General features: G+C 41.4%; 1 protein-coding gene and 1 long non-coding RNA gene across 5 annotated transcripts; one reads left to right on the forward strand and one right to left on the reverse strand.

Annotated features, from left to right (window-relative positions):
• Window positions 1-1533: 1533 nt before the first annotated feature.
• LOC115150119 (GTPase IMAP family member 7) lies at window positions 1534-15566 on the forward strand. 4 transcript variants are annotated; one of them, XM_029693073.1, is made up of 3 exons: window positions 1534-1787; window positions 2025-2218; window positions 13611-15566. In XM_029693073.1, exons 2-3 carry the CDS (start codon window positions 2194-2196, stop codon window positions 15029-15031), a joined length of 1446 nt encoding a protein of 481 aa, XP_029548933.1. In that variant the 5' UTR covers window positions 1534-1787; window positions 2025-2193; the 3' UTR covers window positions 15032-15566. The 4 variants fall into 4 exon arrangements, with proteins under 4 accessions (XP_029548933.1, XP_029548934.1, XP_029548935.1 ...); XM_029693074.1 differs by lacking the exon at window positions 1534-1787 and adding an exon at window positions 1892-1916; XM_029693075.1 differs by lacking the exon at window positions 1534-1787 and adding an exon at window positions 1906-1924.
• Window positions 3465-4699, reverse strand: LOC115150120 (uncharacterized). Its single transcript, XR_003867050.1, has 2 exons — window positions 3666-4699; window positions 3465-3538 (listed from the first exon to the last, which is right to left on the reverse strand). It is a non-coding gene; the product is annotated as an uncharacterized LOC115150120 (long non-coding RNA).
• Window positions 15567-15874: the final 308 nt, after the last annotated feature.

Below are 15874 nucleotides of genomic sequence, written 5' to 3' on the forward strand. Positions count from 1 at the left end.
ATGGGTGCAAACCGACAGTCGCTGGACCAGACAGGACTGGCAAAAAGTGCTCTTCACTGACGAGTCGCGGTTTTGTCTCAGGGGTGATGGTCGGATTCCAGGGATGATGGTCGGATTCGCGTTTATCATCGAAGGCATGAGCGTTACACCGAGGCCTGTACTCTGGAGCGGGATCGATTTGGAGGTGGAGGGTCCATCATGGTCTGGGGCGGTGTGTCACAGCATCATTGGACTGAGCTTGTTGTCATTGCAGGCAATCTCAACGCTGTGTGTTACAGGGAAGACATCCTTCTTCCTCATGTGGTACCCTTCCTGCAGGCCTTCCTGCAGGCTCATCCTGACATGACCCTCCAGCATGACAATGCCACCAGCCATACTGCTTGTTCTGTGCGTGATTTCCTGCAAGACAGGAATGTCAGTGTTCTGCCATGGCCAGCGAAGAGCCCGGATCTCAATCCCATTGAGCACGTCTGGGACCTGTTGGATCGGAGGGTGAGGCTAGGGCCATTCACCCCAGAAATGTCCCGGGAACTTGCAGGTGCCTTGGTGGAAGAGTGGGGTAACATCTCACAGCAAGAACTGGCAAATCTGATACAGTCCATGAGGAGGAGATGCACTGCAGTACTTAATGCAGCTGGTGGCCACACCAGATACTGACTGTTACTTTGTTCAAGGACACATTATTCCATTTCTGTTAGTAACATGTCTGTGGAACTTGTTCAGTTTATGTCTCAGTTGTGGAATCTTGTTATGTTCATACAAATATTCTCACATGTTAAGTTAACTGAAATTAAACGCAGTTGACAGTGAGAGGACGTTTTGTTTTTGCTGAGTTTAGGTAATCATTAATTATATGCATTCTCAATTATCATTGCCAATGCACATTTGTTATAGCTTATCATTTTTATTGTCTTTGAAGCCAAAAACAAGACATGTATTTTGGGGAATAGCAAGTTTTTCAGTTGAAACCAAAATTGCACTAGCCTAATGGGCGAATAAATTAAAATAACAATTAGGCTGACAGCTATCACAACCTATATTTTAATAGCAATAAAACAGCTTTTGGTTTCGAATAGTCAACAAAAAGGAGGGCTTTTATATATATATATATATATCTTTTTTTTTTATTCAGATTTTTAAGAGACCCTCAGCACCCCTACTTCCCTCCGCTACAATTACCCTGCTATTTAGGCACTAAAGTAACCTGTAGAACCATTGTATAAAATATTTTTGGGTGACATTTGACAAATTCTGTGTCTGTCTCATCCAATCACTCTACCAAATCTCACCATTTAAATGAAAAAGATGGCTGTAAATATCAGTCAGTCTTTAAACATCAATCCGCTTAGATTGGTCTACAATTGTTGTGTGCCACAACCCTTTTGCGTTAAACTTACACCTTTTCAGATGTCATGTGCTGTCAATGATGTTAGGGTTTGACCAACTATTTGTTTGCATAACCTATATAATTTAACAAAGAAGCTATGCTATAATATTAAGTTTATACTCTATATGATGAGAGCATAGTGCTGTGTGAGAGGAAGGGGCTCATGGGATGGTGAGTCATATGGAAAGAATGCAGATGCTGTAAATCAGGGATGTGGAAGAGCTTGTTAAAAGATAAGGGCAGGATATGGGTGAAATGTATATGCGGAGGGGTGTCGGGGTTTTAGAGAACTGTGCGTTGTGCAGTCACAAGATAAATCGACTGCCAAAGATAATAACTACGCCCGGCAACAGGAGGCGTCTCGAGGTTGGGACCAACCTGCACGCCAACGATAGGATGAGTAAGTTTAAACCACGCTCATCCTCCCTCTGACAGGCCAGCAGTGAGCGGGAACTATCTCTGTCAGAGTATTTAATGAAAAGCAAAGGATGTGTAACTCAGTTCTCTGTCTGCCCTGCGTGGTGACACAGTGAGCCCGTATATACGAACATCATATTTACCATAAATGTGTTTGCATTAATTAAAGTACAAAGAAATCAGAAGTTACTCTGTGTTAACTGTTTTATTCCAATACCAGATTGAATTGACGAGACCCAACAATGAGGAAGCAGTAAACTGCAGTATATAAGAGAGGTATGTAAACAAGTGTTCATGCTGAGCTTGAGAAAGAGAAGATCAAGAAGAACAAAAGAAATGAGAGCTTCATTGGCATAGAGTACAATCCTTGAATGTGAGAGACAATAATCATGCTTGAAGAAGTGGAAATGGGTGGTAAGTAAGGTGTTAATTAAAATAAGGATCTTGTTGCTTGTATTTTTTACATTTAACTACATTTAACCTGTATTTAACTTGTTAACTAGCTAACGTTATCTGGCTGTCTCGTTAGTTAACGTGACGTGTGTGATATTACACGTTGTTTACCTAACTTGGTTCATTGTTTAGCTAGCTACATGTCTTAAGCTAACGTGTACTGTTAACTAGCTCACGTTAGCTGGCTGTCTCCCTAGCTAACGATGCGTGTATAAAGTTATTATTCATATCCCAGATCCGTTTGCTTTGCTACTTAGGCTGTTTTCATGTTATACAGAGGTAAGCAAATCGGCCAGAGCGTCAAGTGGGCGCTCTGAGAGCAAAACAAGATGTGTGGGGCTACAGTTTAAGAGGGTGTGAACAATGCTGAATGGGTGTAGACAAAGAGCTCTTCACTAGATACCAAAACGTTAAAATGCCATTTTCTCAAAAGTGACTTTACAAGTTTATCAACTTTCAAAGCAGAATTACTTTCCCATTGTTCCTCAAATGCAGTGTATGATGTACCATTTTGTAGCTCTGAGTCTCGACTCAAAAAAAAAAAACAGCATTTCAAAAGCATGCAAAAACGGGCAAAAATGGTTCGATTAACCATTGTCATAGGTCAGGGGTTGGCAACCCAAAATGTTGAAAGAGCCATATTGGACCAAAAAAACAAAACAAATCTGTCTGGAGCCGCAAAAAATTAAAAGCCTTATATAAGCCGTATAATGAAGGCAACACATGCTGTAAGTGTCTATATTAGCCTACTATCAAAATGATAAGAAGGCTACAAATACATAATGAGCATTCATGATTAAACGTTTATTTTACCTGCAGCGCATCCTGGAGAGAATACTCTGCTGTACGATGGTGCTTTAAGTTTAACTTCCATTATAATATTAATGTATTATGTTTTGTTGCATTGATGAAATTATAGAAATACAATACAGAAATCAGATTTGATGTCATTTTTATTTTAGGATTCGAAAAAACAACAACAAAATGTGCAACGTGCATAATAGGCCTCCTGTAATTTCAGACCTCCCCATGGAAATAAAATGCGGTCCTTTTCAATCCTCAATAATACGATACAATCCTCTTCTCTTTTCCCCCTTATCTGGGCAACAGACAGAGTGCAATAAAACAGCAGCCTTTTGAAAAGGTAAAGTATATCAAATTAAAATAATACAGTTTAAGTTCGATTTCTGTGCATTATCCTCTTCTCTTTAGTTTTCTGCAAATGTGCAGCAGCTCCTCTTCTCTTTTGACACGCACAATACAATGCAGCCATCCTCGGACCTGAGCAACAAAACACAATAATATCCCTATGTGTCATTCCAAATATATACTGACAAATCAGAAATCACTTTATAAAAACAGCCACTTTGTTACTAAATATGTGCCTATGACAGGATTGTGTTCTTACCCGTTTAATGTGACTTCTGTTTTCGGACATCACTGGACAGCTTCTCAACATCGGGCATGTAAAATGTAACTTTAATCTTCACGCAGGACTGCAAACTCTCATCTGTGAGGCGGGTGCGGTATTTGGATTTTATGTAGTTCATGTTTGAGAATATCTGCTCGCACAGGTATGTTGATCCAAAGATGGATAATACTCCAAATGCATATTTCTTCATGTTCCTATAACTGTCAGGAAGAGCATTCCATGTTTCAAACACAAGTTTCTCGGGTGTTGGGAGGCTTTCAATTTCGCTCCATTTGTGGCTTTGGGCAAGCTGGGCTTTCTGGCGAGTGACGTCTTCAAGCTCGGCTGTCAGACTTTTGAATTTGGACATCCATAAATCTTTGTCAGCTATATCAGCCATTTCCATTTCAAGGTCAGCTTGATTTACTCCTGGGAATGTGTTCAACAAGGACGGGTCAATCTCCAGGGGTGTGACAGGGAAAGATAGTGTCATTTTTTTCCTTTCGGAACTCGCTAAATCTGCTCCCAAATGCAGTTTGCATATCAACGATCGCACCTTGTAAATAATCACCGTTGAGTGTGTGATCGTGATGGGCTTCTTTGAACTCTCTCAGGGAGGGGAAGTGAGAGAGCGTGCCTCGCTGTACATCTCTGGCGAATACAGTCAGCTTGCGCTCGAATGACAAAACAGCTTCCAGCATTTGCAGTGCAGTGTTTCCCCGCCCCTGGAGACTTTTATTCAGCATGTTTAGGTGACTTGTCATATCCACCATAAAGTGCAGTTTTTCCAGCCACTGGGTATCTTCCAGTTGCGGGTAGTTCAGGTTTTTGCTTTTCAGGAATGTTTTCACATGTTCTAAACAAGCAACAAAGCGATGCAAAACCTCACCCCTGGACAGCCATCGGACTTTGTTGTGTAGCAGGAGATCGGAATATTCGCTGTCAACTTCATCTAGCAATGCACGGAACTGACGGTGGTTTAATGCTTTTGCAATTATCTTGTTCACCATCTCGATGACAAGGTTCATCACCTCCATACACTCCGGTGGGAATGTTTGTGCACACAGTGCTTCTTGGTGCAAGATGCAGTGAAATGCAAGCAGATTTCGATCCAACGCTTTCTGTAGTAAAGTCAAACCCCTTTTGTGATCCTCTCATACTGGGTGCCCCATCTGTAGCCACTGAAATCAGGTGGTTGGTGTTTATTCCATTGTCATTTAAACACTTCAGCACAGCCTCACATATGTCCTCCCCGCGTGTTTGGCCTTTCAGTGGTATTAATTCGATCATTTCTTCTTGCGGCCCATCAGAGTTCACATACCTGCATAACAGCGCTGCCGGTTCAATATAGATCACTGGCAATTGAGTATGCTGGAGCTGAATTAATGTCCTTGATTTGCTGATTGGTGATGTTGCCTGCCATTTTAATGGCCCTTTCCTTCACTGTCTTTGCGGAGAGAGGCATGTCTTTAATTTTCTGTATTATCTCGGTTTTGTTTTTGAAGTCTGAAAATAGGTGCTCTGATATTTTAATGAATGAATCCTTCATGTAGTCACCATCTGTTAACGGTTTTCCACGCTTTATTATCTCCCGGGTTGCAACAAAACTAGCAGCAGTAGTGGAGTTTGGAGATGCAATCCATCTTTGCGCTCCTCTAATTTCTCCAGAAGTAATGCAATCGCACTTTTTCTCTCACTCCCAACTGGGTACTCGGCTGCAAATGTAGCATGCCTCCCCTGGAAATGTCTTTCCACGTTACTCTTTTTGTTATTTGACAACTTCTCATTACAAAGCAAACATGCAGGCAATGAAAGCAAATGATTTGGTCCAAGAACTGTGGAAACCTCTGTTCTCCTCAGCTATCTTTCTCTTTTTCCATTTGGGATCCATGGCCCATGACACACCCGCCGGTTTGTTTGCAACAGCCACCTGTCTGGCACTACGCCGAGCTGAAAGAAACGTGTGTCGCAGGCTATGACGTAAATCTTCGTTGACAGAAATGTTGAAATTAAATATTTATTATACACATTTTTACTGCATTGGATAATAAATTATATTAAAAAATATATATTCACACCATCTTTTTCCATTTTCATATTTTTGAAAAAGCTCCTGTTTGAATGTTAAATGACGAGACAGAGGCATTGATGTTAGTAACCAGTCTTGTTCAGTTATATTGCAATACATCCGGGTATTTCAAGCACACCGGTAAAAACACTGGAGTTGCAGTAATTAACATTTACCAACAGATGGCATCACTGTGCCATCTTACACCCATAACAGCTCCAGGAAGCCACTAGGGCGGCGCTAAAGAGCCGCATGCGGCACTAGAGCCGCGGGTTGCTGACCCCCGTCCTAGGTGATGGAGATCAGATAGTGTGTGTGTGTTGGAGTGACAGTGAGTGTGTAGGGCCCTGTTTGTATGGAGACCAGTGCAAATACTTAAATAAAAGGTCAATAAAGATACAAGGTAAACTCGGTCTGTGTAGCTTTTATCAGTCGTATTGCTTGGGGATAGAAGCTGTTTAAGAGCCTGTTGGTGTCCGACTTGCTGCACAGGTACCTGCCGTGCAGCAGCAGAGAAAATAATCTATGGCTTGGGTGGTTGGGGTCTTTGACGATTGTCTTGCTGAATTAATCTCCTAGTGTCTGGTGGAAAGCAGACTGAACCAGGTTTTCCTCTAGGATTTTGCCAGTGCTTAGCCCCATTGTTTATTTTATTTTTATCCTGAAAAACTCCCCAGCCCTTAGAAACATACCGATAACGTGATTCAGCCTCCAATATTCTTTCAAATATGTGTGACGTGTTTTTCTTGCTCCCCATTTTCCTTTGTAGTGTGTTTGTGTCCTGGGCATTACAGGTGTACTGAGTTGCGGCTGACGATGTTGGGCGTGGCTTCGGTCCGAAGTCCTGGTAGCTGATTGACGAGAGGATAACTGTTTGCCGTGTGAGCTCTGAGAGAGAGGGGACACTTTTTTTTTGGCTAGTTGAGGATTTTTTTAAATGTATCTTTGTTTGTGTTTCAGCCTGTCCTCCTGAGGTACTCCACCCTACCTAGGTCCTGGAGAAGGGAAAAGGTAGATCTGCCCATGGGTGTACATTCCCACGTAGATAACCCATTGTTTTATACAGTAGGTTAGCCGGGCGGGTGTCACTTTTGTATTTTTTTGGAACCAGGTAGGAAAGTGGGTTAGGGCTTAGAGTGTGTTAGGAAGGATTAGGTGTGTAGAGGAGGGACCTTTTGTTTATTTTCATTACTTGGACCCCGATACCCAACATTCCCTTCTCTTACCTTCCCTGGTTTAAAAAAAATAGTTTATTACTGGTTCTTTATGGGTGTTTTATATTGTTTGCTTAATTACTTTACTAAACATCCCCCAAGGGCTAACATTGAGTTCTGGTTGTTGTCTGGTTATTTCTGCTCATTACACCCCACATTTCTTCCCCATTCATCTAGTTTACCTTGTGTGCGTAGGCACAAGCATTTACGTCTCCTCCTCAGACGAACTACACCTGAGGGAGAACGTAACAATATGGATAATGTATTGGATTTGCGCCAAACATAACACTTTGTATTCAGGACAAAAAGTGAATTGCTTTGCCACATATTTTTGCAGTATTACTTTCATGCCTTGTTGCAAACCGGATGCATGTTTTGGAAAAAATGTATTCTGTGCAGGCTTCCTCCTTTTCATTCTGTCAATGTTGTTGATACATCATCTGTTTTTTCCTATCACAGCCATTTAACTCTGTAATGGTTTTAAAGTCACTACTGGCCTAAACGGTAAAATCCCTGAGTGGTTTCCTTTAGAGGTCGACTGATTAATCGGAGTGGCCGATTAATTAGGGCTGATTTCAGGTTTGATTTCAGGTTTTCATAATCTGTATTTTTGGCCGACGATTAGCTTTTTTTTTTGAACTAGGCAAGCCAGTTAAGAACACATTCTTATTTTCAATGACGGCCTAGGAACAGTGGGTTAACTGCCTTGTTCAGGGGCAGAACGACAGATTTTTACCTTGTCAGGTTGGGGATTCAATCTTGCAACCTTAGGGTTAACTAGTCCAATGCTCTAACCACCTGCTTTACATTGCACTCCACGAGGAGCCTGCCTGTTACGTGAATGCAGTAAGAAGGTAAGTTGCTAGCTAGCATTAAACTTATCTTATAAAAAAACAATCAATCATAATCACTAGTTAAGTACACATGGTTGATATTACTAGTTTATCTAGCCTGTCCTGCGTTGCATATATGCGGTGCGCATTCGCGAAAAAGGACTGTCGTTGCTCCAACGTGTCCCTAACCATAAACATCAATATCTTTCTTAAAATCAATACACAAGTATATATTTTTAAACCTGTATATTTAGTTAATATTGCCTGCTAACATGAATTTCTTTTAACTAGGGAAAATGTGTCAACTCTTGCAACAGAGTCAGGGTATATGCAGCAGTTTGGGCCTCCTGGCTCGTTGCGAACTGTATGAAGACTATTTCTTCCTAACAAAGACAGCCAACTTCGCCAAACGGGGGATGATTTAACAAAAGCGCATTTTCGAAAAAAAACACAACCGTTGCACGACTGTACCTAACCATAAACATCAATGCCTTTCTTAAAATCAATACACAGAAGTATATATTTTTAAACCTGCATATTTAGCTAAAAGAAATCCAGGATAGCAGGCAATATTAACCAGGTGAAATTGTGTCACTTCCGTTCATTGCACGCAGTCAGGGTATATGCAACAGTTTGGGCCGCCTGGCTGTTGCAAACTAATTTGCCAGACTTTTACGTAATTATGACATAACATTGAAGGTTGTGCAATGTAACAGGAATATTTAGACCCGTTAGATAAAATACGGAACGGTTCCATATTTCACTGACAGGAAACGTTTTTTTCCAGATGAAAGTTTCCGGATTCGACCATATTAATGACCTAAGGCTCGTATTTCTGTGTGTTAATTATATTATAATTAAGTCCATGATTTGATAGAGCAGTCTGACTGAGCGATGGTAGGCAGCAGCAAGCTCGTAAGCGTTCATTCAAAACAGCACTTTCGTGCGTTTTGCCAGCAGCCCTTCGCAATGCGTTGCACTGTTTATGACTTCAAGCCTGTCAACTCCCAAGATTAGGCTGGTGTAACCGATGAGAAATGGCTAGTTAGCCGGGTGCGCGCTAATAGTGTTTCAAACGTCACTCGCTCTGAGACTTGGAGTTGTTGTTTCCCTTGCTCTGCATGGCTAAAGTTGATCGAGGGTGGCTGTTGTTGATGTGTTCCTGGTTCGAGCCCAGGTAGGAGCGAGGAGAGGGACGGAAGCCATACTGTTACACTGGCAATACTAAAGTGCCTATAAGAACATCCAATAGTCAAAGGTATATGAAACACAAATCGTATAGAGAGAAATAGTCCTATAATGACTAGAACCTAAAACTTCTTACCTGGGAATATTGAAGACTCATGTTAAAAGGAACTACCAGCTTTCATATGTTCCCATGTTCTGAGCAAGGCACTTAAACATTAGCTTTCTTACATGGCACATATTGCACTTTTACTTTCTTCTCCAACACTTTTTTTTCATTATTTAAACCAAATTGAACACGTTTCATGATTTATTTGAGGCTAAATTGATAGTATTTATGTATTATATTAAGTGAAAATAAGTGTTCATTCTGTATTGTTGTAATTGTCATTATTATAAATAAAATTTAAAAAAAGAGTCGGTCTGAGAATTGAACCCTGTGGTACCCCCATAGACTGCCAGAGGTCCGGTACGGTGGGATTCAAAATGGTCAGTGATCTGTTAACTTGGCTTTTTGAAGACTTTAGTAAGGCAGGGCAGGATGGATATAGGTCTGTAACAGTTTGGGTCTAGAGTGTCACCCCATTTGAAGAGGGGGATGACCGCGGCAGCTTTCCAACCTTTAGGAATCTCGGACGATACAAGAGGTTGAACAGACTAGTAATAGGGGTTGCAACAATGGCGGCGGATAATTTAAGAAAGAGGGTCCAGATTGTCTAGCCTAGCTGATTTGTACGGGTCCAGGTTTTGCAGCTCTTTCAGAACATCTGCTATCTGGATTTGGGTGAGAAGCTGGGGAGGCTTGGGCAAGTAGCTGCAGGGGGTGCGGAGCTGTTGGCCGGGGTTGGGGTAGCCAGGAGGAATGCTTATTGAAGTTCTCGATTATCGTTGGTTTATCAGTAGTGACAGTGTTTCCTAGCCTCAGTGCAGTAGGCAGCTGGGAGGAGGTGCTCTTATTCTCTATGGACTTTAGTGTCCCAAAACTTTTTGGAGTTAAAGCTACAGGATGCAAATTTCTCTTTGAAAAAGCAAGCCTTTGCTTTCTTAACTGACTGTGTATTGGTTCCTGACGTCCCTGAAAAGTAGCATATTGCGGGGACTTCTCGATGCTACTGCAGTACGCCACAAGATGTTTTTGCGCTGGTCGAGAACAGTCAGGTCTGGAGTGAACCAAGGGCTATATCTGTTCTTAGTTCAATTTTTTTTGAAAGGGGCATGCTTATTTAAGATGGTGAGGAAATTACCTTTAAAGAACAACCAGGCATCCTCTACTGACGGGATTAAGTCAATATCCTTCCAGGATATCCGGGCCAGGTCGATTAGAAAGGCCTGCTCGCAGAAGTGTTTTAGGGAGCGTTTGACAGTGATGAGGGGTGGTCGTTTGACCACGGACCCATAACAGATGCAGGCAATGAGGCAGTGATCACTGAGATCCTGATTGAAAACAGCAGAGGTGTATTTGGAAGGCAAGTTGGTCAGGATAATATCTATAAGGGTGCCCATGTTTACGGATTTAGGGTTGTACCTGGTGAGTTCCTTGATAATTTGTGTGAGATTGAGGGCATCTAGCTTAGATTGTAGGACGGCAGGGGTGTTAAGCATATCCCAGTTTTGGTCACCTAACAGAACGAACTCTGAAGATGGATGGGTGCAATCAATTCACATATGGTGTCCAGGGCACAACTGGGAGCTGAGGGGGGTCTATAACAGGCGACAACAGTGAGAAACTTATTTCTGGAGAGATTCATTTTTTTAAATTAGGAGCTTGAACTGTTTGGGCATAGACCTGGAGAGTATCTCTGCAGTAGATTGCAACTCCTCCCTCTTTGGCAGTTCTATCTTGACGGAAATTGTTGTAGTTGGGGATTGAAATCTCAGAATTGTTGGTGGCCTTCCTAAGCCAGGATTCAGACATGGCAAGAACATCTGGGTTGGCGGATTGTGCTAAACCAGTGAGTCAAACAAACTTAGGGAGGAGGCTTCTGATGTTAACATGCATGAAACCAAGGCTTTTACGGTTACAGAAGTCCAACAATTGAGAGCGCCTGGGGGCACACAGGGCCTGGGTTAACCTCCACATCACCCGAAGAACAGTGGAAGAGTAGGATGACGGTACGACTAAAGGCTATCAAAACTGGTCGTCTGGTGCATTGGGGACAGAGAATAAAAGGAGCAGATTTCTGGGCGTGGTAGGATAAATTTGGGGCATAATGTATGGTAGGGTGCGGGTACAGTGGAGGTAAACCTAGGCATTGAGTGACGATAAGAGGTTGCATCCTTGGAGGCACTAGTTATGCTAGGTGAGGTCACCGCATGTGTGGGAGGTGGGGAAAAAAGAGCTATCTGAGGCATGTTGAGTGGGACTTTGGGCTCCGCAATAAAATAAAACAATTATAACTACCCTAAACAACAGTATACAAGGCATATTGACATGAGAGAGCCATGAAGCAATCACAGGTGTTGATTGGGAGAGCTAGCTAAGACAACAATGGGTAAGACAACAGCAGCTAATCAGCTTAAGACAACAACAGGTAAAATGTTGATGAATGGGCAGAGAAGGTCAGTTAACTACACACAGGGCCTGAGTTTGAGGCTGGGGCCGACAGATACAAAATGGACTACCGTGATACTGAACAGTCCAGCAGGCATCAGCTATGTAGCCAAGTGATCATAGGGTGCCAGGTGCTTTGCTTTATCTTGGATGGGTCACAGTTGTACCTGGTTAAATAAATAAAATAATAAAGGTGGTGGACCATTCTTGATACACACGGGAAACTGTTGTGTGTGTGTGTGTGTGTGTGAAACGCAGCAGTGTTTGAGTTCTTGACACACTCAAACCAGTGCACCTGGCACCGACTACCATAGCCTGTTCAAAGGCACTTTCCAATTCACACTCTGAATGGCAAACACAAACGTCTCAAGGCTTAAAAATCTACACTGATTGAAGTGGATTTAACCTCTCTTGGGCAGGTGGGATGCTACCGTCCCACCCACGGTTCACACTATTCAACAGCCAGTGAAAAATCAGAGCGCCAAATTCAAAATGTAATAATTCAAAGTTCTCAAACATATGACTATTTTACACCATTTTAAAGATACAATTCTCCTTAATGTAACCACGTTGTCCGATTTCAAAAAGGCTTTACGGCAAAAGCATAAAGTTAGATTATGTTAGGACAGTGAAAACAAGAAAAACCACACAGCCATTTTCCAAGCAGGAGAGGGGTCACAAAAAACATAAATTCAGCTAGAATTATGCACTAACCTTTGACGATCTTCATCAGATTACACTCCTAGGACTCAATGTGTGACAATACATGTATGTTTTGTTCGATCAAGTTCATATTTATATCCAAAAACAGCATTTTTACATTGGCGCGTGATGTTCAGAAAATATTTTGCCTCCAATACTGCCGGTGAATCAGCACAACAATTTACAAAAATACTCATCATAAACGATAAAATATTAAACTGTTATTCAAAGAATTATAGCTGAACATCTCCTTAATGTGACAGATTTCAAAAAAGCTTCACGGGGAAAGCACACTTTGCAATAATCTGAGTACTGCGCTCAGAAAAAGACATCAAGCAATACAGATACCCGCCATTTTGGAGTCATCTAAAATCATAAATAGCATTAGAAATATTCACTTACCTTTGATCTTCATCAGAAGGCACTTCCAGGAATCCCGGGTCCACAATAAATGTTGTTTTGTTTGATAAAGTCCATAATTTATGTCCAAATACCTCCTTGTTGTTTGAGCGTTCAGTAAGCTACTCCAAATGTAGGAAGCACAGCCAAAATGTCATGACGAAAAGTCAAAAAAAGTTATATTTACGTTCGTTCAAACATGTCAAACGTTGTATAGCATCAATCTTTAGGGAAAAACGTTATGGAACACAGCTAACTATCATGTGAACGTGAGCCAATGAAGTCATGTCCTTTCCTGAGTCAACAACTTCCAACTTCATTTGTTCGCTCTGTGTTCACCATAGAAACCTCAAAGAACTTTCTAAAGACTGTTGACATCTAGTGTAAGCCATAGGAAGTGCAAAATGAACCCTAAGTCACTGTGTGTTAGATAGGCAATGACTTGAAAGGACTACAACCATCAGATTTTCCACTTCCTGGTTGGATTTTTCTCTGGTTTTTGCCTGCCATATGAGTTCTGTTATACTCACAGACATCATTCAAACAGTTTTAGAAACTTCAGTGTTTTCTATCCAAATCTACTAATAATATGCATATTCTACATTCTGGGCCCGAGTAGCAGGCAGTTTAATTTGGGCACGCTTTTCATCCAGAATTCCAAATGCTGCCCCCTACCCTAGATAAGTTAACTGGTGTCATCAATAAGGGATCATAACTTTCACCTGGTCAGTCTATGTCATACACTGAGTGTATAAACACCTTCTCTTTCTATGTCGTTGTGTTGAACCACCTTTTATATATTTTTGTTCAGTATACCTGGTTAGCAAGCACAAGCTGGTTAGTCTGGTCTCAGATCTGTTTTGGGCTATCTTCCAACTACTTGTCATGCACTGGAGTTGGCAAGAGAGCAGAAAAACAAGCAGGTTACATGCAGGTATCATTCAGAGAAAACAGCAAATAATGGTAATCTATTTTCTCTCTTTTCTAAAGGCTCTGATAAGTTGAAGATTGTGCTGCTGGGAAAAACTGGATCTGGAAAGAGCAGTGCAGGAAATACCATTCTGGGAGTGAAACGCTTTGAAGAGGGTTATGCTGCAAAATCTCATACAAAAGATTGCAACAGAGAAAAAGGTTCCATCAATAGACAGAAAGTTACCATTATTGATACCCCAGGAATCTTTGACTCTGACAGGCCAGCAAATGATATCAAACATGAAGTACTTTCATGTCTCGTAGAGTGTGCACCTGGACCTCATGCCTTTGTCTTAGTGCTGAGGTTGGGGAGATACACAAAAGAGGAGCAAGAAGCTGTGAGAAAACTACTCAAATGGTTTGGCAAAGATGCCCTGATGCATACTGTGATTCTTTTCACACATGGTGAGGACCTTCCTGCCAACAGAACAATCATTGACTTTACCAATGATGTGGATTTATTGAAAGATCTTGTTGAACAATGTGGAAATCGGGTTCATGTCTTTGACAACAGGCACTGGAACCCTAAACCCCAACCACCACAACATTCCACAATGAATAAATTACTGGAGAGGATGAGACAGATGCCAGAGTTTTACCCAAATGAAGAACGTCAGGCACTTGAATCAATGCTGTCAACAGAGGAAACCCCAGAGTACAGAAGTAACAGCTTTCAGGTTGCAGAGCTCATGAAAACCATAAACATCATGAGAGAGAATGGAGGAACCTACACAAATGAATCACTTGTGGCACTGGGAAATGCCATAAAAACAGAGGTGGAGAACATAAAGAAAGAGCTGGAGCAGAGAGCAGAGATTGTTGAGATGTCTGAGATTAGGAAACGGGCTAGAAAGAGAGTTCATACCAAAACTTTGAAACTGGTGTCAGGAATAGGGGTTGGAGTTCTACTGGGGGGACTGCTTGGAGTGGCTGTAGGAGTATCATTACCAGCCATACTAATTGGTGGGTTACTGTTTGCAGGTGGAACCAAAGTAGCCATGGCAATACAACAGAAGAAACGTCAGGAAGCTAGAGATGGAACAAGAACAGAAATTGAGGGAAGAAAAATGGCTGGGGTAGCTGCTACTGGAGTTGGGGCAGGAGCAGCAGGTGGAACAGCAGCTGGGGTATTAGTAGGATTGGAGATAGGAGCAGAGGTTGGACTAGGAGCTGCAGCTGCAACAGGAATAGGATTAGGAGTAGCTGGTGGAGTGCTTGCTGCTGGTGGAATAGTTGCAGGTGGGTTGGTAGGAGCCAAAGCTGCAACAAGATCCGATGATCCACAAGAAGCAGCAAGGAATGCAGCTGGTTCAGTGAAAAAGGAGACACTCAGCATAGTCAAAGCTATTTGGGAAACACCACAAAGACTATTTGAAAATGTATCCAAATCTGAAGCTAACACACCTGGATCAAAATACGAAGATATCAAAGATCAATGACCTCGAAGATCAATTAATACATATTGTAGATTGTTTCATGGAAACAATCTCAATGATCTTACAACATCAACATTTTAAAGATATAAATGGTTATTGTCTTTGTTTTTAGTTATAGAAGCATAATATTTTTCTGTGAACTGATCATTGGTAGATTATTGATATTTCGTTTGACTATTCTCATATTGAAACTGGTGCTTTGGGTGGTTCTTCTGTTTCACTTAACAATAATGTGTGTAACGGTATTATGCATATAACGGTATTAGATTATTACACAATAATATAATTATGATCATATCCAAAAGATTAATGCTGTACGTTTTGAATGACAAAGTAGTGTCATGTCTTTGCTATGCCGGATTAAGTGATATGACATGCTATTCTATAAAATAATTTCTCTGTAATTAATATTACCTAATTGAACAAATCATGTAAATGTAATTAACTAGAAAGTCGGGGCACCACAAAATAACGGTTATAGAGCTGTCATCTTCCGAATAAACTCTTAAAGACCTGGTCATCTTTTATATCAATAGCAGTCAATTCTTAATCGTCACCTTATTTCAGTCTCATCTGAAGTCGTAGAATTCTTGGTTATCTACACGAACCCTGGCTAACAAGTTGAATCAGCAATAAAAAATGTGGCTTATTTATTTACTAAATACCTAAACAATCACACAGAATTACACATACACAGGATGGGTCATACATTGATTACTAATTATGTCATAAAAGAAAACGTCCCTAGCGGACGGAACCAATATGACGCCTGGTTACACAAAGAAAGGGGGTTGGGTTTTGAATGAAAGCGCGGGAAGACTGAGGAACAAAAGAATAAGGGTCTCT

Source organism: Salmo trutta, chromosome 16 (genome assembly GCF_901001165.1).
Source record: "Salmo trutta chromosome 16, fSalTru1.1, whole genome shotgun sequence".
NCBI classification, from domain to species: Eukaryota; Metazoa; Chordata; class Actinopteri; order Salmoniformes; family Salmonidae; genus Salmo; species Salmo trutta.